At 41.5% G+C, this 22918-nt stretch overlaps 1 protein-coding gene across 1 annotated transcript in view; it reads right to left on the bottom strand.

Moving 5' to 3' along the window:
* CSTPP1 (centriolar satellite-associated tubulin polyglutamylase complex regulator 1) overlaps positions 1-21138 on the bottom strand; it is an 85202-nt gene extending 64064 nt beyond the window's left edge. The window contains exons 1-2 of the mRNA XM_056345307.1: positions 20902-21138; positions 10432-10534 (exon numbers count right to left, since the gene is read on the bottom strand). Of these exons, the coding sequence (XP_056201282.1) occupies positions 10432-10534; positions 20902-20947 (149 nt within the window). The 5' untranslated portion in view covers positions 20948-21138. The remainder of the gene's footprint in view (positions 1-10431; positions 10535-20901) is intronic.
* Between the last annotated feature and the right edge of the window lie 1780 nt (positions 21139-22918).

Raw genomic sequence — 22918 nt, 5'->3', positions numbered from 1 at the left:
GACAGTTCCATGTTTTATAAATTAGACTTAATTATATTAGAAGGTAGCAGCACAACCATGTTTTGACTGTGATGATCCAGGAACTACTGAAATGTAACGTAATGATTGTTCCGAAGAGATTCAATACTGCTGCCATACACGCAGCTCCCATATTTACTTTTTTCAGTCTTGGTGAGACTGGAGAACTTCAGAAAAAGAAAAAAAAAATTCAACTAATACTCTCTCACCTATTCAGTTGCCTTGGCAAGAACTGTTAACACATCAAAGACTGAACAGCTTCCAATACTTCCATCATGGCAACAAATGAACCTTGCCAAAATTCCTTAATATAGATGAAGCATCATCATTTGACATTAATGCTAACTCTGCATTTAGAGATTGCTTAGTTAAACCACTTTGTGCTCACGACAACTGCTTGGCTATGGTGTTGACCAGCTACAGTTTGTCTAAATCATTTGAAGATACTCAACAGGATTAATTTTGCAGAACATGAGGTTACTGAAAGTCTCTAAGGCTAATATATTCTGGAAGTAGAATAAAGTCTCAGGTGTTCTGAAAACATTCAGATTCCTAGAAACTAGAATATTTTTTTTTTAAGAAAAGATAAACCAAGTTTTAAAAATGCATTTTTCAGGCAAGCTACACGACTTTCAGAGGAGGATGCAGAGACAGTTAAGGGATTTTATCCTGTAAAGGATAAGGAATCCTATTATGGGATCTTATCACATCCCATTGCTGCAGGCATTTGCTGATTTTTACAGCTTGACATATCCCATTTAGGAGAAATTTTATATTTGTTGGCCTTGTCCACAATGGAACACATGTATTTGTAGCACGGCAACTAGAAATGCTCCTCAAGATTTTCTGTGACACCACAACATTTTACAGCCTAAGAATGAATACAAAAGTCCTTCCAATACCATAAAACAAAAAAAGAAAACCTGCCCACCTCAATTCTGATCCATCCTTTCTTAAAGATCTTTCTGGGAAAAACAGTGTGTTCCTCAAACTTAAAACTACTTTATTCCAATTTAATAAAAAGCCTTAGAAGCTTAGACAGACGGAAGCAAAGAACTCCTATATACATATAGTATGCTAGACTCACACAAAAATGTTTCATTAAAACCAGAACTAAACCATATGAGTTAGTAATACAGAGAAAGGTACAGTTATTGATGAAGTTATCATGTATTCAGCAGTGGTTCTCTTACAGCTTGAGACATCAAAAACTTTATTGGAGGAAACAGTGTTTAAAAAAAATACTAACAGAAAATGATAAAATTATGCCTTGTAATTCTTAAAAATAAAAAAATCAACCCATATACTAAGGGAAAACACCCCAATGTGTAGCAAACTTCCTATGTTATTATGTTGTTCCAAAGCTGCTATTCACTAGCGCATTTCTACTGAACTTCAGGTGACAATTTCACATTACTAAACCAGTTTTCCTCAAAAAATTTAGAGAAGCTCCAGGAAATCCAATCCTTACAGCATGTGACCAAGGATGAAAAGAGATTACTGCTTTATATAAGCACTGTGGATTGTATGCAAAGGACCATAAATAGTCCCACTACATTTGTTGTGGATGTGTCACTATTTATCTTTCTCATTTTTTCCTATACATCCCTACACAATGACTCAGCAAGCACAGCTGAGTGGTTTTCCAGAATGATGGAGAACAATGCTTGTCAAAGAGTGATATCAGCACTGAATATCTATTTTGCATCATGGTGAGCTCTACTACAGACCTTTCCTTAGTGGCAGACTGACAACATAAGATTGCCACAGCTCACTAATTCTGACTGGACGACCCTTTCACTTCTGCAAGAACAGGGATAAGGCAGGAACTACCCAATACCACAGATATTAAAAACAGGTAGACTGATGGAGAAAATAAAATTAAATGAAAGACCTTCTGGCATCCCAAAAAGGATATCATGAGCACTGTAAAATACCCAACTGACGAAATGAATCATGGCAAAATAACTACAAGCAGCACATATACAGGAGGCTTCTTAAAGAATTTTCTTAGGAACAGCAATGACTTGCCTATCTATTCTGTTGCACTACCAAATGCAGACAGTGGGATGGACAGTGGAGTAGGAAAACTGTATTACAAATACACATAACCAAGCAAAACTACTTCTCTATTACTGTAGGACAAGGCCTCAAGGACAAGAGTCCAAGTACTGTTAGCCTGATGAATAGAGACGTGTTAGAACTTGTAGGGCACAAGCCTTGGGAACAAAGGAACAAGCTATACCGCAGACTCTTGAGCCGTTGCGGTTGAGATGACAACCAGACGGTCAAAGAGGAACAAGCAGCCAGATAAGGGAAAGGATAGTGCTGATGAGGAACTTTGCTAATCATGAAAGTCACGTGAAGAAACCCCCTAATCTTAGAACAGAAATTGTTGCTATGATAAGGTAAACTAATCAGTTCCTATTGTTTAAACGGTGTGTGTTAAATGTCAACCAATCAGTGTGGTTCACGCTTAAGATTTAACCAATCAGTGTGTAATATGTAGAAGGTAGAAATGTATATAAATGTAAGAGAATCACTAATAAACTGACATCTTGCTTGCATCAAGCTGCGTTCCGTCTCTTCATTCACTGCATATTACCTTCTAGTCAAGACCAGAGAGATCAATTTTCAGCAAAACCTAGGATTTTGTCCTTTTCCCAATCTCTCTTTCAATTATCCAGACTTGTTTCAAGAATAAATTTACACATCTGAAGTGTCACAAAAGCCTGATTTTAACTCCCAGATGGGATTATGTATACATCTCCAAATTTGTACTAGCAACATTAACAACTATGATGAAAGGCAATAAAAAAAAATTGGAAGCATAAACAGAATTATGCTAGAGTTACGAACTAAAACTAGACAGAAGATCAAACATTCTACTCTAGCCCAGAGGAAAAGCAGTGGAGTCAAATACATACAGTCCTAATGCTTGTACCATTTGCCAGGTTTCTGGACTTGGGCTTTTGGAAAATTTCTAACATCTATTTATCAGTTATATTAGCTATCAACACTGCCTATCTGCAAATAGCTTTAACCACCATTAAAGGAAGTTCAACTTCATAGCAAATACGTTGCATTTCAACATTCAAGGCTGTATGTAAGAAGGAATGCAAATATACCCGACTATGTAAGGTCTCTGTAAGGTAGTCAGTCCACTTCTGCCGCAACTATTCTGACAAAGACCACAAATAAATATCTAATTTCCATGACATAAAGGAATGGGAAAGAAGCAGGCAGACTGCCCTGCTATACCAGTGAATATATACTAGAGGCATCATAATCTGACTATGCTGCATGTGAAAGTCGTGATTGCCTCTCTTCAAGAGCACAGTGCAGCTCAAGTCTGCGTATGAATGAGCGAAAGCTTATCTACAGATAACTACCCTGTGCTGACAAGATGTTGATATCAAGTGCTAACACTCATGTGCTATAGCAAGTTCTCTAGATTTTTCTGTCACCGAAATGCTATTACAGTTTCCTGAGTGGAGTATATTATCACATACAGCACCAATGCTAAACATTGTCTTTCATCTTCAATTCTATGTTACCCCTCTGGCCACAAGCCTTCCGAGACCGTCCTGCTTACCAAAAAGCTTCTTTACCTTTTCCCCCCACCCCATACTTCTTTACGAGGGTTTGGACTCACCTGAGAATCCACTCACCTGTAAGATTCTCAAGTATGTATGACCAAAACACTACATTTTCTAATATATTGGCAACACGTACAAACTACAGTGGGAATCAGTGTGTTATTCCCATTAATATATGCATTTTATTCCAGCTGTTTACTCAACAGCAGTCATCCCAATCAGCATATTTGTCAGGCTAGGACTTGTTGCAATGTTTGTTACGAAGAAACAGCTCTGGGAAAATCAGGAATTCATAGATCCTGCCTGTCAGATGGAGATGCCAATGCTGTTTCTGCTGTCAAGCAATTCTATAATAACAACATAACGCTTCAGGTGTCAGATCTACAGGTTCTGGACAAAATTAACATAATTTTAATTACAAATAAACTGAATTTTCCACAACCCCTGAATCTTCTATAGCTCTCATACAAAACACAAACTCCGTGTGCAGTAGACAAGGGATACTGAAATCCCATTTCCAATATGCGTTGAAGAAACTTAGATTACAAGGAAGAGACTTTGCCATTTGGACCTCTACAGAGGTAAGACTGGAAGGCAACAAATGGACTTTAACAGAAAGGCTTTGTGTCCATTAGCAACACTCTAAGTGAAGAAATATGCAACTATTATAGATTCGCCAAAAAGATTTATCAACAAATTCAGTCCTGCAAATCGATGTACTCTATGGAGAGTGACTTAGAAAATCTCTCTCTCATAGCAACTTATTCACATTAGCTGCAAAATCTGCTCCTCAGAGCTTCTGGCACGAGTGCTGTGTCTGAGTGCATATATTCATTTTCTTTCCACTGATAACTGAAGAGCAAAGCAGAGGCAGACAGCACTCTTATGCAGTGCCCTAGGGATCAAGGAATCCCAAGTAAAAGCCTGTCAGGAACCATCAAGCACATTATCCCAGATGAGATTTTCAGCCCAAAGGGCTGCTTCACAGCTCAGCCACTGACAGCAGCAGCTTCATACTGATCACATGGCTCAGTGCAGCCTTGCATTGAGTGTGATAGTTTTGTCTTTGAGTCTCCAGAGTAGAAAACATGCCGGAATCCTGACAGTATTTGAGGATTAAATACTATTTTTACAATTGCTTGTAAGATTTTATCAGAGAGAATATCAACATTTTATGTAAGAACCAGAAAGTGCTGTTACTTCCCAGAGGCTACTGATTTGCTCAAACCCCCACAGAACTAACACTACAAAAACCAACAACCAACATCCCTCCCCTGAAGTCTTACTGAGAAATCCTAATGAATGGCTCCATCTCTTAGAAAGGGAATCTGGCACAACCTGTCAAAGCCCTAAGGACCTTCTCACTACTATTTTTTCTGTTTATACTACAATTGTACAAAGCACAGAGATGACATTCTACAATGCTAGATGCTGTAAAGCACATGCAGTACAATATCACTTCTGTCTTGAAAAGCTTATGCTTTCCTTGTGAACAAGACAGAACAAGTTACTGTAAAAAAAGGAAAGATGCAGAGCAGATGACAGCAAGATGACGACTATGATAAGGCTTACGTACATAGATGCAAAAAAAGAAAAAAATTGATGGCTCTAAGCTAATTCTGAGAATCTCTCCTCTTTATAAACAGATAATTCAGCTTATTTCCAGTTGCCAATTAAGGTTGCCTTCAGTGAGTGGCTTATTTCTCACGGGCATCCCATCTGTCCTGTTTCTGGCCCTTCCCCCCTGCCACCTGCCCCCAAGGGTACTGAGATTATTTTAAAGAGGAGGACATTGTTTATTCTACAGATTTATTTAGGTAATGTTGTACAGCAGTACAGGACTGAACAAGCCAGAAGTTTTTCTGACACTGAAGCCTGTGTCACTGCTATTGCCAGAGAGCACCAAGAGAGCAGTATCATATTTGTCCCTAAGGAATGAGTTGAACAAATTGTTCCAGCCAATCCAGACAGCAAGAGAAAATGAGATACTTTCATTGCTAGAAGTTGATACTTCTCACCATGATAACATCTTCCTATACAAGGATCTCAAACTATATAGCACTGGCGGTCCCGTTAGTCTGAACAAGGCAAATGTTCCTTTGTGTAAAGCAGGGCTCTACAGACCTGACATTTTGAATTGCCAGGCACACAACAGATCTAAAAGCAGTAGTATGCAACCCCCAACCCCCCAAACACACACAGCACAGACACCTTCTCAGATAAATGTTATCAAACTGCCACAGAAGATCCAGTGGGGACACTTCAAATCAGAGCCAGCAGAAACATCCCTCACAGAAAAAAGGAGATCTCAGACATCAGTTTGCAGAGCCCCATGGAAGTAGTGCTGCTTGTGAAAGCTAAAAGCAAGATGTCTTTCTCAATCATGCTCCAGCTGGCAGGTGGTCAGGGAGACATCTCACCAGAAACAGAAGAAAACAAAAAGCGTTTTGGGAGACAAAAACATGCCTTTTCCTGTGTCTCCAGTTCACTTGTGTTTGGTTTATCAAACAAACCATAAAAGTGATAAGAAGAGTTTCCTGTCTGAGGTAAGTTATCACTGGTTAATATTTCCGAGCTTTCCAAAGAGCCTGGAACAGATTAGCACATCTACCTGCAAGCTGGGGAAAAAAAAGTTTTAAGCAAAGGGTTAGCCCAGAAGAAAAGCAAAAATTACTAGTAGGAAGCCTCTTGGTCAAAATTTTTTGTTGCTGCTTCTTCTAGCTGAAGTGAAAAAAATACACACAGACTCCCTTTAAGATCCCAGAAAATATTATAAAGTGGGATGCTATGCACATTCCCACTGCATGATCAAATGCATTAGCATGGGGGCCCTGGTTTTCTTCAGCACTGGAAAGATCAAGAAAACAGGATGATAAATATTGTATAGGAGGAACATGTCCCTTTAAGATATGTTGGCACAGAAGTTAGGCTGGAAGAAGTAAAGCAGCATTAGTGTGTAATTACACAGAGGGCTTTCAAGAGTCTGCATTTCATGGAGATTCAAAAGCAAAGCAGAGATTCCTTGAGTTCGTAATGAACCAGTAGCATTTCAGGGTATCAATGAAATCAAGACCAGTCCTTAGAGAGGCATAAATTTTATTTGTTTAACTAAAAGATGTGGATTAATTGGCAGAAGGGTGATCGATCCCTATTCCTCTAAGAGTCAGGAGTGATTCAGATGAGGGGAGCCTCAAGGTATGCCCAAGATTGAAAGCAGATGTCCATATGACTAGGACAAATGAACAATGGAATAAAGTGGGAGAAAAAATATCCCTGAAGCCTAAAAAATATTCTGGAAAGAGAACTGCAGAGATGAAGGTCAGCCCTCTACAATCAGCAATTCTGGTGCTAGGCTGTGGGTAGCAGTGGAATACATTCCCCATTTCATTTACTAGAAACTACTAGAAACACTCACTGCCTGCAAAACACTGCTTGATCCATACAGAGGACATAATGACATCATTTTCAGCTCTGAAATTTCATGCAGATAAGCTAAATCCCAACAAAATTTTCTTAATTACCCATAAAAATAGTTGTAACCGGCACAAAGATTTGAAGTGACTCATGGTGAGGTGGGGCATTGCAATGCACGATGGAAAGGCCATGACTGCTGCAAGAGGAGTCCATGGAACACCACTCTGTGGAAAAGTGTGCTCTCTGAGATGAGTTTGGAGAATACCTGACACCCATCCTTGACACACTAACTTACTTCATTATTTCTCAAAAGTTACAGAAGTTTGTTTGGTTTTTTTTTAAGTATATATGGGATAAAATACTAAGTCACTTGCTTGGACCTACCTGCTAGCTTTCTAAACCCTGGGCTTGGTCTCTTAATTTTAAGTGAGCATAAATAAGGGAAGTGCAGCGTGAAAAACTGGACACACTAATATCAAGTCCCTTCATCTCAAATCATTGCAGCATACTTCAAAATATGCACAGGCCAATCCTCTCACTTAGAATAACCTGGAACAAGAAAAACAGTGGGAGAGTGCACACAAGCCTTCTGGAATCTCACAAGTTACCTTTCAGTCCGAAGATACCAAGATTAAAGATAAAAATCAGGATCGAGCTTATTTGCTTGGCAGAGCAATGCAGCCTTCAAAGCACAGCCTAAACAAATGTTGACAGTTGCATGGATGCACAGGAGTCTAACGGGCAGTAAGGGCTCACCACTAAGCCCTGGGACCCAGAATGTTTGACACTTCCTTAATAGGAAACTTTGTATTCTGAGTCTACCTACAGCCATACTGGCTGTCACTTATTCTCCACTTTAAACAAAGAATCCCACATTTCAAACCTTAAGAGTTTCTCAGCTCTCAAAATGACTAAGCCTGTTTGTGCTTTGGTACAGGGACACAGTTTGATGTACTAAACTTCAGACATACTATGAAAGAAAAAGAAAAGAAACAAAAAAGGAGAATGACTAGTTCTGTATTACAGAAAAAAAATGAACACGCAGCCTTTTCCTGTCTATCAAGAAATCAGAAGCTCCACAGAACACTCAGTGTGAACAAAAAGTCATTGTAGAAATTCACATCTTTCTTTGGAAATAAATGGGAAAAACATGATCTCCAGCACCTGAGTCAGAGGGTTGTGCTCTATGGAGGCAGTTTTGTTTGTCATAAAGATCTTGAATTATTATTTATTCTTTCAAAGGTAGAAGAGGAATAGGAAGTGAAAAGATGGTTATCGTGTCATGACGAAGAAATACTGTAGAGAAGCAATGTGAGCAGTTTCAAAAACTGTGGAAGACCTCTTACTCACCATTTAATTTTTTCAGTATACACGATCAGAAGTTCACAAAAAGCCCTAACGTGTCAGCCTGAAGGTAGGTGCAAACCAAATCCAATCTGGATGACGATTTCAGCTGGGTGTTTCAAAGCCACATTGCCTTCAACTTTGGTAAAGAAATCCTGTTGGTGGGTGGAGGTCATTGTAGTCATGCTCTTTATCTTTCTTAAGCTCTTGTTTACTGACTATTTGTTCAGCTGACTAATGTCAGTATTACTTTCTGTGGAAACTCCTGTATATCAGATACAAGTATTGTGACTCCCAATCACATCAAGTGCACAGATTGTACCTTCATTTGTCCCCAGCACCTACTCTCAGTGATTATTTCTCCACAACCCTCACTTAACAGTGACCACTGCAATTTGCTCAGAACATGGAAGTATACTGTTCATTGACTTGTATACTAAGCATTTTTTAAATTTTGGTAGTCTAAAAAGAGGCAATGCATTTTGAGAGTTTAAGCTACTCTATAAACAACAACAAAAAATATAAATCTCCTTATAAAATCCACATAGTACCAAGTATTATTTGCTTCTAAAATAGATTTGAGGTCTTTTAAAGTCATTACTCATTCTGGTTACACTAAGCTACAGAGAAAGGTTAGCAATAACACTAAGCTGCCCTGATAAGCTGTTTGATTCTTCTAATAAAATTGCCATTATACTGTTTTACATGGGTCTTCCTGATTTTGCAACATGCATGATTCACGCCAAGTGAAAGTTGGAAGTGCTTTGTTGAGAGCAAAAGAAATAACGTACAACCAAGAAACCGTGTTTTCTTGTTACAATGCCATCTACCTAGAAGATCCATTATATAAAACAGATGTAGCAAGATGGCCTGTGTCTTACCTCCTCTGCCAAGATGGTCAAAACCACACCAGTCTTGAACTGCTTGTTACCCTAGCTCAAAAACAGAAAACCCCAGACAAAAGATTAAAATTTCCCCTCAGACTTGCTGCAGTATTTCTTTTACTTATTTACCAGTGAGAATCTCTGTTGTTCAAAAGTGGAAAATTTGCATGGGGCAAGAAAATATAATGCGAGTTGTCCAAGCAAACTAGCAAGTTAGACCTCATTTGGAAGTCAGATGGACACTGGTGTGAAAAAAAAAAAAAGCAAAACCCCACCAAAAAACCTCCCCAAAATGCAACCAAAAAACCCTGAAACTGTGGTCAAGTAAGATAGACAGCAGACAGACAGCTACTCCTATACTTTGAGATCCTCTTCCACTACTGTAGTAGAGATGGTTGTGAAATACCCTGCACATTAATTTGCCTCAGGAAAAGGTACCAGGGAAGGAAGCAAGCAAGAAAATATTTTCAAATGGGCATCAAAAACCAGAAACATATAACCACTGCAAGCACAGGCATTACCAACAAATCCTTAATGAAGCTGCCTGGAAGAATTTTAGACATGGTGCACGACATCAAGTTGGCAAAACATACAGCAATTGGCTGAGTCAACATCAACAACACTGAGGACCAGCACACAGCTTTTGCCCCCCCCCCCCCCAAATCTTTCCAAACTACTAGGAAGAGATTATCTGTGCTGATTATTATGTTCGTTATTTAAGGACTTACACAGGTTGTAAGGAAGACGCACTCTATTAAAGCATTCAACAAGACCACAATCACACAAGGAGACAAAACAGTTCAAATTCACATTCAGAAAAAGGAAGAATGAGTGCTGCTGAAACCAGGTACTGAAAGTGCTGGTTTTGATACTAACAGACCTGATAAAGACAAGCAGGGTTTGGCTTTCTATATGCTGTCTTCTACACGCTTTTAAAAGCTCTGCTCCCCAAAGTGACTGCTTCACATGAATGTCTGTAATAGAAGAGGTACTGAACTGTACGAAACCCATGCACGTTTCCGAAACATGCTCAGGCAGCCCTTGGCTAACCCAGTGAAATCCAGCATTCACAACATAATCAGCATGTGTCCAGCTCCATTCTCCATGTACCCAGCCTGTTTCCAAAAGCTCCCCTCAGGCTAGCCCTATTGGCAGCGTCCTGATGTACTTACTATTCAGTGAAGAACCTGGCAATGCCATACTGACTAATATCTTCTCTGTTCTCCAGCAGCTGGCTCACTGCATCCTCCATGTACGTGAGGACATGTCTTTGAGCTGCAAATAAAAGACAGTAAGAGACAGAAATTAGAATACAAGGGGCCTGCAAAGTCCAGAGCCAGACCAGCCTAGTTGTGTGCCTTACACAACAAGCCAACAAGTACTTGCTCCCTCAGAGAGTAAAGGTTCCATTCTCCCAGATATGGATAGTAAAATTCCTGACCTAAATCCTGCTTTCTTTCCTGGCTACAAAGAGTTAATTGCTAACAGGGCTGACCCTTTTTTAAAATCCTCTGAGATTTTGGAAGTGAAGGAAAGGAGAAGGAGTTGTGAGACTGCCTCGCTGGAAAATGCTTACCCAAGAGGAGTTCCTGATCCCTGTTCTGAGTCACAGCCATCTTTCCTATACAGATTGTCAATGCCCATATTGACAGGACTGTTGCAGAGCTTTAGGTGTTCCCTGCCCTTTCCTCCTTACCAAAGCCAAGTAACTCTAAGTTTGTTCTGTAAAGTTTTTTCCCCTAAAGGTGCAAATAAAAGTACATCTGTTTCCAAACAAGCACTGGTGAATGTTCTTGGAGTGGCAGGTGGGGAACATGTCTCAATGCCAAGGAAGATTTATAATGCTCAACAGTCAAGTCTCAAATAACTGGCTAAACCAAACATAAGGAAATTTCAGAGGTGGTGGATCTGCCAGTACCCAGCCACAGAACGCCACTCACTTATAAGACTTCTGAGTAAAGACAGTTTGCTACAACACAAACCATTTTGCTGCTTCTACAGGGGGCAGACTCTGTACTAATCAAGCGTTTTGCCAAGGAGGAAGCAGTACAGATTTGCCACTGAGCCCCTTTGATGTTTTTGGCTAAAAACCAAGCTGGAGCAACAAAGAGCCGAGTCTGGGGTGATGCGCCAGCTACCAAGCAGTAGACTTTCCAAACCTACGAGTTCAACAATCAGAAGACAAGTCACAACGAACCCAGGAAAATCATTCCTAACCTGGAAAGCACACAAACCCTGTTCCCAAAGCACACACCTCCATCCTAAACACGTATGCTACTGCACCTTTGCAAGTAGTGTCGTGTCCTAAAAAGAGCAAGAGAAAACCCTTAGGGGATATAGGAAAGGCAAGGGCTGTTCTTGCTCCTTGCCAATCTGCTCCAGACTTGGCAGCATCATCCCCTCACCAGCAACTGGCCAACCTCAGACCCACATCAATATTCTTCAAACCATTTTAATTTGCACTTAATATCCTGGTAAGCATCAAGCCTGCGCCACTTGATGCACAGCATGGAAGTCCCTTTCATCTTAGTGTGGGGCAGGTGGACTTCAAGAGAGGCCCGGAAATTATTATTCCCAGTGGATACAGTGATTAAAAGTATGTATGAACATTGATTGCTATCAGGGGATTTCTCTGCCTAGAACACTTTTCAGGACAATGGTAAAATTGGTTAAGCACACCCTGGAAAATACCTTGCAGCTGATAGCAAAATGGTGAGCCAAAGGTTCAAAGATATTATCTGGCACTAAAAGATACAGGGCGTAGCTTTATTTAATTATTTTAATGCAAAGGAATAAATTTAATTTATGTGAGTGATTAAAGAAAAATAGCTCTGCGCACCTGTGTCCCCTGAGGGAGGAATGAGTCGTGCAGCTCAGTCACAGGCTCAAGATAACAGCAACTAGGTAACTTTATTTCAGCCCATCCTTCCTCCCTCTTCATTATGCAGCCCATCTTGCACTCAGAAACTGTCTTCCCAGGCCCCTCTCAAACTGTCAGTGGTACCAGATCAAGCCAGGAAATGTACTAGCAGACAGGCTTCCACTCATCCCAGCCAGCAATAAACTTCTGGTCAGCTGCAAAACCATTCTCCAATCTTCGTGGGAAGGCATACAGTCCCTTCATAGAACAGCCCCATCAATGAAATATATTTTTGTTACTTTACTTCTTTAGAGTCATTAACCTCTCCCCTAAAAGCCTATGGGAATAGACAGGCATGGTCCCACAGTGCTACACAGACCAATGTGACTGACCTCTGTAACAAACACCTTTAAGTCTGCTCCTGGAGAATAAATTAACTTTCAACCCAGAATTTCAGAAATTTCTGTCACACTTAAAAATGCACACAAATGTATACGGGTCACTGTTGAATAAAGTTGCTGATAAAAGACTATTTCTGTTAAACTTTTTGTTGCATGGCCTGACAAAGAACCTCTCTCCCTATTTCCCAGGACATAAGCAGAGGTGTAGGGGAGGGAAGAAATTGGTGAGCAGAGAAGGTGAAAGAAAACAGCATTTCCTTGAGAAGTCTCTCTCTTCGGCTGCTGTGCTGTTTTCCAGGTAGCCCAGTTCACACTGCCAAACCAAATTCCAGCTCTGGCTTCCTGTTCGCTGGCTGCCCAGTTCCATGGAACGGTGCAAGTAGTATCTTTTATAACCCAACCAACTCTACCCTACGCAGAAAAGTCACAGAATAAAATCTAATTTGCAGGCAAGTTCTAGCAGGCCAGAGAGGCAAAATAAAGTGCCAGGAGTCTGGTTATAGCAAAATAGTAGTTCCATAATTTATACAAGTGGTACTTTCCATAACAAACACTGGAACCATAATGGAATATTAACTATTTATGCAAACAGTTAAAAATCTGTGGGGTCCTGTGCAAAGTAAATGAGGTGATTCACACATTTTAATAGTTTTTGAAAATTCAAGCCGATGATGGTGTATTGGTATGCATGTTGCTCATACTTTTGAGGCCCACTTTGTAACAAGGCAGCAAGTCCAAATCAGAATGTAAAGCCCAAATACTCACACAACTGTGCTATTACAGCTTGCTGTCTCATTTTCTTCCCAATAGTATTCCAGTATATTGCACCTTCCACAAAGGAGGTATTACAACAGGTTATTACCCTCAGCGCTTATTTATTTATGGCTTATTGCAACAAAGGCTCTCCTCCCTACTCATACAAAACTTTCCAATGCAACCCACACTTGCTAAACTCTTCCCTGGAATCCCACGCAACTACCCCAAACAGTAAGGGTGCCTGCCATATTCACTTGGTAGGTGCTACTCTTTGCTGTCAAATTTAAGAACAGGCAGCTTTCACAGAAGGATCCAACAGAATAAATTCACAGAAGAGTCTTCAGGTAGCCCATGACCTGATGTTAAGTAGATACCTTTGCACAGAATATCTTAATTCTTATCACTAAACCACTAGCAGCAATTTTACACTTATAACTTCAGTCCAATCACTAGCAATACATACAGTACAGCTCCTCCAAAGTTGGTTACTGTAGCACTTAGGAGAATGGCCTCTGATGGTATTACCACCACATTCACATGCTCACACCCCACCATCACTCATATGTCCAATGTTTAAAGTGAATTTTGGAATTAATGCACTTTTGGCTCAGAACCAAATTCAGGGCTGAGCAGAGGCTGTTCAATTCAAGCGTGGCCAGACCAAGTCATATAAATCTCCTCCAGCTTACAAGCAAAAGACAAAACAAGGATTACATCCACCATCAATTCACAATCTCTATGGACTTCACAACAACAGACTAGACAATCACAACTAATTCCATTTAGACATAACTGCACCAAATCAATTTGCATGTGTTTTTAAAGTAGTAAAAGCAGACCTTTTACAAGCCACCAAATGACTTGTTTCAATCTTCTTATGAGAACAAACAACCTGTTAATTCACAGGCTTGATGACAAATATTGTAAAAACAAGCACTGATACTTAAAAAATCTTGAAGGAAAAGGAAAATCTAACACAAACAATACCACTGCATGAAAAAGAATATATACAGTGAGATTCTCAAAGCCAGAAATTCAGGAGGAAGGAAGGACATACACATCACTTGTAGGTAATGACATTGCATACATGTAATATTTATTATTATCAGTAGGGCTCAAGAACGGAGAGGACTAAGACCTTGGAAGTGCCACAGTACTGTTTGTGTCAGTTACACAATACCTACTTCAGCACATACTGGCAACACAATCACATTAACCATACTGGTTTTGCACATGTTTCCTAGTTTTACAACTTAGATGCATCTCCTTAATGCTACATTGGTAAGAAGCTTCTCTTCCAACAAGTTTGCCTTTTCTAAAGGCAAAGAAGAAAAACTGAAGATCAGTATACCAGCACACTTACCAAGAAGTGATGCTGCCTGTTATACTTGAAAGAAATAGCAAACATGGGACAGCCAGGAGGTATAATAAAAATAGCAGCAGATGCCACAGAAGAAAAATAAAGTGCGCCAAACGACCTTAAGAAAGAGTACGATTGGAATAAATTGGTATCAGATAGTAAAACACATATCACATACATTGTTTAAATAAGCAGCAGAACAGAGCCCTACAGCAGAGGTAAGGCTTTATTTATCAAATTATTATCAAATCAGCTAGATACATTATTGCTCAACTCTTCATGAGATGATGCCTTCTGGAATGTGAGCTGTCTACCAAAACAATTTGTACCACATACACATAAGAGGGTTTTTCTTTTTTATGGCTGGTTCATTCCTGGCATAACTGAATACATTGAAAAACCAGGAGTGGGAATTCCTGGACAGTAAGACCATTTGCCACCTCCTCAACTGAAGGGCTGAAAATACACACTATTTGATGCAATTAACGTTATGATTCATTTCAGTTATCAGAAGTTCAAGAGTATAACAAGCTTTAATGTATTTGTAATATTTCTGGCATTATTTTTTTTTTTAATTTCTGAGAGCATATTAAAGTAACAGGTAAATACTCTGTCAGAATTTATTCTAAACTGGAGCCTAAGGACACTACTGTATTACGCACATTGGAAAGGCACATCTACAGTAACACAGAATCAATTTCATGCAATTATTACCCAAACAGTAATGAAGCAAGAGGGAATTAGTAAGGATACAAACTGCAAGAATAAAATCATGTCAACTCTGGAAGTTTTTCCAGCATTAATGGTCTTTCAGGATGCTCTTTTTAAACTTTTCCAATATCATTAGGGATTTAACCTCTTCAGATATCACTAAGGAATGGCCTGAGCAAGAGAAGTATGTAAACAAAACAATCAACCTAAAAGCTAAATCACTGTACAGCTGTAGCTCCTTCCAGCTTTGCACAGCTTCACAGTGTAATTTCCTATTAACCCTCAAAAAAATTGTGTGGTTTTTTTTTTTTAAGGAAGTACAAGTAGACCCTGTCATACCAGAGATAACACTACAATGTCTGACATGCGCTGTTTACTCACGAACACATGCTAAGTGGTCACACATCATAACTACACCTTATTTCGTATGTTCACAGTTTCAAAACCACTTTCAACAAAAAAAAAAAAGTAAGTATAAACTGAAACATTTCTTAAATCTTGACCATAATTGAAAATTTGTTTCAAACAATTAATGAGCATATTAGTCACAAACCACAACATTGTACTCTTTCAGTTTGCACTCATGAGGCTGCACACAGACCGACTTAATTGTCCAAGTCCTTCCAGCAGACCATCTCCTGCAAGATGTTGTACAGCTGCTAGAAATCACCACCTCGCCAAGGAAAAATTCTTGGACTATCCTTTAAAAAAAAAAATAAATTACTTAAATCTGAATTTATGCAGCGTATTGTTAACACTGTGGAAGTAATTGCCATCCCAGCTTGTTAGAAAGCATTAAGTACCCTAATGGCTCCCTACCTATTGATACTCAAATGCAGAAGGACTGTGTACTCTCCAATACTGGAATTATACCTACATCAGGATCAGATTTCACCTGTTACCTTTCAAGCTAAGATGGAAGTCCTAGCGCAACAGCAGGATTGGGGATGAAACCTCCATCTTTTGGAGAAAGCACTAGAGTGAGTCTAAGAAGATTCAAACTTGACTTAACATTTCTACAGGCAAACTCACGCATCAATGGGGAAGTCGTTCGTCTTCTACATTATACTTCTGCTATCTGGACAACTGAACAATAAATAAATAAATGGTTTTTCTTATAAAGGCATTCTCTTCTCTTTTTTAGACCATAAGCTCTTTCAGACACAGTGCCTCACAGAAGCTCATCAAGTATCCGGACTAAGAGAAGACTCAGTGTCAGCTGAGATGCCTGGATAACAACATGACCTATACATTGATTATGCTCTTAAAGAAAACAATTGCACTTGGACTTTCCAACTTAATATTTCTTAAGACCATTCAGACAAAGAGTAAACCCCAGTGTGGTGAAAATTCATTAAATTAATTACTGCTTATGAAAAAGCCTTTGCCTTTAATTAGGGATCACTTAACCTGGACAGTGAGCTCAGGAAGCTCAAGTACAACTTCAATGAGCAGGTGGTGCTTGTCCTGAGCCCCTCAAACAAGCAAGATAAGAGCAGGAACAGCCAGACAATCAATATTGTGTGCAGCTGTGTCATGACATTAACTCCACCATGCTCGGGCATCTGGCCAACATCCCTGGCATGTGTGAACCTTACGAATCATGTGATACTGCATGCCTGCACTAAGCCAAAATGCAAAGGTTTACATACGCTAGGTGTGTAAACTATTTTTGTTTTGCACTGAGTATAAAGGTGGCAAGCTCCAGGACTGGGTCAGAAGCCTCACCTACAGGTGGACACACCACGTAGGAATTTTTCCAGTTACCAAAGGACTCCAGGAAGCCAGCTGCAACAGAGCTTCCCAGACGAAGGGTGGGCTTGTATGATGTTAAGGTGGTAATTGGTGATATATCCTTTTCTTAGACTCCGTAATGATTTGATGCTTTCCTCCTATTGCTTTTTTATCATATTGTGCATAACAACTAATACTGTTTCCTTTTATCATAGTGCATGCTATTTTTCCTTTATTATAGTGTAATATAATAAACTGCATTTATTCTTATATGTGATTTGGAATTCATTTTTGCTTGGTATCCAGTCAATCAGCAAAACACCTAGGTATCTGCAAAGTGTCTACTGAAGTTCTCTGCTGGGAGCTACTCAGTTTTGTAAAAGCACCAATACCATGGAATTCTTTCTAATCATGAAGCCCAAGACCTCTTAGGAGAAAGGAGGCAACACAGCCATGTTTCTGGCACCTAACAGCCCCATGCTTTACTGATAAGATACTTCCCTAAGAGAGTATTTCTGTTCTTACATGTCTTATATTGGCAAAGGAAGAAAAGAAAGAACATCCTGGAGCTGGAGAGTAGAGGGAAGGAGAATACAGAGAAAAATAAAATTCAGAAAAATGTGTAGTAATCTGTGGCTTTTTCTCCCTAGCAGGAAAGGCAGGGAGGGAATACAGTTTGAAACTTCAGAAGACAGCTGCATGAGCAGAACAATACACTAAGTGCTCCATTGCCTGCTATAAATAACTGAGCAATCACCAGTTATTAAACCATAATGAGGAAGGCATGGAAAAGTATCTCAAATAGGCCTCATTTTGCCTACTCTAGTTTAAGTCTCATCCATCATACGAGAAACACATTTTCATCACTATCCCCAAACACTAAATGTTGTTTATTCAGTGGAAATACTGTTTAAAATGTCCTACTAGTTACAACATCTTCACGGTAGCCTTTCTGCCAACTCAACAGACCTCATCTCCTTTCCTATTCACTATCGGTCATCTCTGTTCTTCTACTTACTGTCTCACAGTCATTGCAGCATGAGACACATTGCCCTGATTTTTATTTTCCAGGAACTCTGGTGTACCAAAACTTTGCAATTATTTTTCATCTTAAGTGAATGCTTAATTCTCTTCATGTTTACTTCTACTCTAACTCACAAATGTTTTTATTTCCCTCTTTGCATCCAAATTAGATGTGGGAGAATCATCTCAAATAGGATTTTTTTTCCTATTTTCCTGAAAAAAAATACGCAGCAAGTAGCATGTAATGTTATTTGGGCCACTCATTTTATTCATTGGCCTGTCTGTGATATTGAAAAAAGAAAAGAGGAAAAAAGTTAGGTGAAGCTTGCCCATTCCAGGTCAGGAAAGGTAGTGCCACCTGATCTGGGAGACTAACAGAATACCTTAAGTGGCAGCCTATGGAAACGCAACTTCACAAAGAAATGACAGGAAATGAAATTTACCACAATTGTTTATAACCCCACATCACACAACTGTATTAACAAGACTTCGAGGCATGCAATAGAACAAATCCAAAGAATGGCGATTTCAGAATGCCAGGTCAATGTAGAAAACATAAATCAAGTTACGAAAATGCTGGGGAGGTGTGTTTACTTTGGGAGGCAGAGGAGACTGCTGAGGTTTTGTTTGTTTTTTTAACCACCTTCCTACTGCTAATACACAATTCCTTCAGTAGGATCTTCAGCTGTCTGGCAAGATACAAAGTTGCACAAAGACAAACATTGTTATTGGTAACATTTACTAATGTTAATAACATGAACATTATATAAATAACAATACCATCAGGTAGCAGAAACTTTTCCCCCTCTAATAAACAACAGATACTGCAAACCAAACAGAAAAACATAGTAAGTGATCAACAGAACAGGCTCTTATACAAGTTATTGCTCAACCTCACATGCTCATGGGTCTTTTCCTGACCCCAATGTCAGAATAATTTAGACTGTTTTGTAAAACAAAAAAAGGGAAAAGTAGATCAGCATGCGGAACAGAGATAAAAGGAGGCTCAGTTTAAGTAGGCTAATAAAGCTGCTCACACCTAACAATCCTGCACATCTCTTAGAAGTCTCATTTCTCAACTTCAGATGTGAAACAGAAAACTGGTTTATTCCTACACTTTAAGAACTTTTAGTCTGCTTCCTAGATTGTTTTGAGCGATTCAATCCTTACTGACAAGTTTCACACTAGTAAAAGTTAAGTGCCTATTTCATTAAAAACAATTAAATGAACCTAAAACCAAGTTGGCTCATTAAAAAAAGGAAATTCTGCAAGTTTCAGCCTACAGCAACTATAGAAAAGTTATGAGTCTCTCTATAAACGTTGCGGTTGAACATGCTGATGTAGTGCGATTTGAGTAGCACAAACCCAAAGGGTGTAACTACATGGCACAAGCCATACTGTTCTCAAGTACCTGAACTAGCTTCAGAAGTGACATTGGCAACAAGAACTTCAGCAAAGTGATTCTCCCGAGAATCACCCCAAACAGAGCACTAAAACTCTTTATTTCTGCTTTGAGTTTCCTTAACACAGGATAGCATTGCAGTTATGTACGTATACGTGACGTACCCAAAGAGCAGCCTAGCAGCAAGTGCACGGATTCTACTCTAAGACAAGTTAGATCACTCCTTTGCTTAAATATTTAATCTCTCTTTAGTGCTATGATGTGCTGTGAAAGACAGTTGGATGCCCACTCTTTGACACTATTGCTAGGCTAAACAAACTCAGCTCTTTCAGTCTCCTCCCTGCAAAGCAGGTTTTCCATTTACTGGAAGCCAGCAGTGTTTCTCCAGCCTTGTTCCATTTTGACTTATCAGAGACAGCAATATTATGATGGAACAAGCAGCGCAAACCAATCCATGCCATTTCTGACCTTCCCTTGTACAAGAAAGCCACAGTAAATTATGTATACCTTTATAATAGTTACTACCAAACAGCCTCTTGGGCCTAGAAAGTAATGGCTGAAGAGTTTCACTTAAAAAATATTGTCTTGAACACATTCCAAATGCTTACTACTTGTAATTCATCTCCTCATTAGCAATTAAATGAAGTCATATTGAATTTATTCCATCCTAATTATTTTTATTTGACACATTAACATTGAATCACTTTGCTCCTTAGTTTCCTGGAATATCAAGCAATAACACAAACTGTTAGAGCAGGCTTAAAAGGATGCAGTCGCCAAGACAGCGGCTGCTTCATAAATTATTTCCATTTTATGCAGGAAACATTACTTCAGAAGAAAAGCCGACATTCAAAACCATCTCCTAACAAAAGAACGAACACTCATTTCCAATGTTGGAATATGAGCATAAAATACAGTTGCTCACATAGACCTGCGAGCAAAACAGATTGATAATGTGCTAAGTGAGGTTCCAGCCTGCCAGGGAGCAGGTGCCCGTTGTTTGTTCCTACCCACACCGTGCAGACGAGGCGGGGAGCAGGCCGCAGCTCCCCCCCTCCGGCCGCTGCTCACCCCCCTCAGGCCTCCGCTGCCTTCACGGGGACCACCGGAGGGGAGCTCCCTGCGCCCCAGCGGGCCCCGCAGCCCCCCCACCTCAGGGGAGCACCCGGAGAAGCAGCTCCCTACACACCGGGCTGCAGCCCCCCCTCCCCAGGCGACAAGGCACACGCGGAGTCGCTCCGACCCAGCCGGGGGGCACGCCGCGGGCCTCAAGCCGCTGGCCCCCGGGAAAGCTGGGCCAGGCCGCGGCCACCCCCGGCCCCGCCGAGCCCTCCCCACGGCGGGCCGCAGCACACCCGGCGGGCGGGACCCTCGGGGCGCCGTCCCGCTCCTCACCCAGGTACTCAGGCCCCGGCAGCGAGAGCCGCTCGGGGCTCAGCATCCTCCCGCCGCTGCTCCTCCCCAGCTTCCGGCCGTTTCCAAGGCGCCCGACGCTCACAGCGCTCAGGGCCCGGCGCCGCTCGGCCGCTCGGCCCGGCTGGGAACACGCCCCCGCACCGCCAGCGTTCCGCGCCCAAAAGCGCCCGGGCACGCGCGGCTGCCTAGCCCTCGCCTCAGCCCCGGCCCCCGCGTAAGCCCAGCCGCTCCGCACAGGTCAGGGGTGCGGGCCAGGCCGGGAGTTGCCTGGTGGGAAGGGTCCCTGGAGGATGGCGGTGACATGGCGGCCTGCCCCTGAGGAAAGGGGCTGCAGGCAACATGGCAGCCTGGCTGGGAGAAAGGGGTGGTGGGCGATGCCCAGGGCAGCGTGCTTCAGGGCTGAGGGGCGCCTCAGCGGGGCAAGGGTGAGCGAAGCTGAAGAGCCAAATGGCAGAAGGAGATTTGTGTGTAAAGGCATTCTGGTTAGATTTAGGTGGGAAATCAGGAGGTGCCCAATGCCAAGGGCTGTTGGGCCTACAGCTGTTGGAAAAAAGACTCTAAATTTAATAACTGGAGCGCTGGGCCCAGTGCTGGGCTCCCCAGTTCCAGAGGGACAGGGAGCTGCTGGGGAGGGCCGGCGGGGGCTGCAAAGGGGGTGAGGGGCTGGAGCATCTCCCCGGGGAGGAAGGGCTGAGCGGGCGGGGGCTGTTCAGCCTGGAGAGGAGCAGCTGAGAGGGGATGTCACCCATGGCTGCAGGTATCCCAGGGCGGGTGCCCAGGGGACGGGGCCAGGCTCTTCCCAGCGGTGCCCAGCGGCGGGATGAGGGGCACCGGGCACAAACCGCCACACGGCCGTTCCCTCTGAGCAGGAGGGAGAACGTGTGTCCCTGGCGGGTGGCGGGGCGCTGGGCCAGGCTGCCCAGAGCGGCTGGGGAGGCTCCTTCTGCAGGGCCATGGTGCAGCCTGTGGGGAGAGCCTGCGGGGGGCGATGGGGCTGGGGGCTCGGGGGGCACTGCCCGCCCCAGCCTCCCTGTAATTCTGTGATTTGAAAGTGAACGGTAATAAGTTAATGAAGGGCACTGTGTAGCACCCTTGTCCCAGAGAGCAGGGGCCGAACAAGGTGACCAAAGAGGTCCTCTCTAGCTGCATCCAGTCTGTACAATACCTGTGCTGTTTTTTGCAACCCTTGTGCTCAGGAGAGGGATGTATGGGGAACGTCGGAAATCATCCTTTGTTCACATGGAAGTAGAAACAAGCAGAAAAGTCCTGAGCCACGGGCTCTTTCTGTTCTTGTCTGGGAATGACCCTTGTTGCAGGGATGTAGGAGAGGCAGAGCTCTTCTCTTGGCTGCAAGCAGGTGGGCTGGACTCCTCTTCCCCAGAAGCTGATGGAGCAAAAATTCCTAGATTACTTTGCAGTTTCTTGCATCACCATTAGAAAAATCCCAGCCCAGGATGTAATCCCAGTAGTTAAAAAACAAAACAAAACGAAAAAAAGCCAAACCTGGAAGTGGTGTCTATGTTTTTACTAACAAATGCAAAAGAACAGAAATTAAATAAACCACTTGTGCATGCCTATAACCTGCCTTTATTCCACTGCCCACTGGAGTAAAGAGCTGAGTATGGCTATTGGCAACTCAATTTTTAACCTATACTCAAAGCACTGCCACAGTTAAAAAGAGCAAACAGGATGTTATAACTTTACCTATTTATATCCCCCCATGAAATTGCCTGGACCGCTCCACTGTCTTTGGCTTCTTTGGTCTTTAAAAGGCTTAGATATAAATATTTCAAAGATGAGCAAAGAGAATAATTTAGGGAGCAGACAATGAGACGCTCCAGCATGAAGAATGATACAAAAAATGTAAGATTGTCTTAAAGGGGATAGGCATAACATAAAAAAAATCATGTTATCTAAAATGATTTGTGTTACAGTGAAGCTCATTAAAAACTCAGATTTGTCAGTTTTGTGCATTTTGTTACAGGCTTTAAATTTA

This window comes from Falco biarmicus, chromosome 7 (genome assembly GCF_023638135.1).
Source record: "Falco biarmicus isolate bFalBia1 chromosome 7, bFalBia1.pri, whole genome shotgun sequence".
Lineage (NCBI taxonomy): Eukaryota > Metazoa > Chordata > Aves > Falconiformes > Falconidae > Falco > Falco biarmicus.
This window is presented reverse-complemented; position numbering and strand designations above follow the sequence as displayed.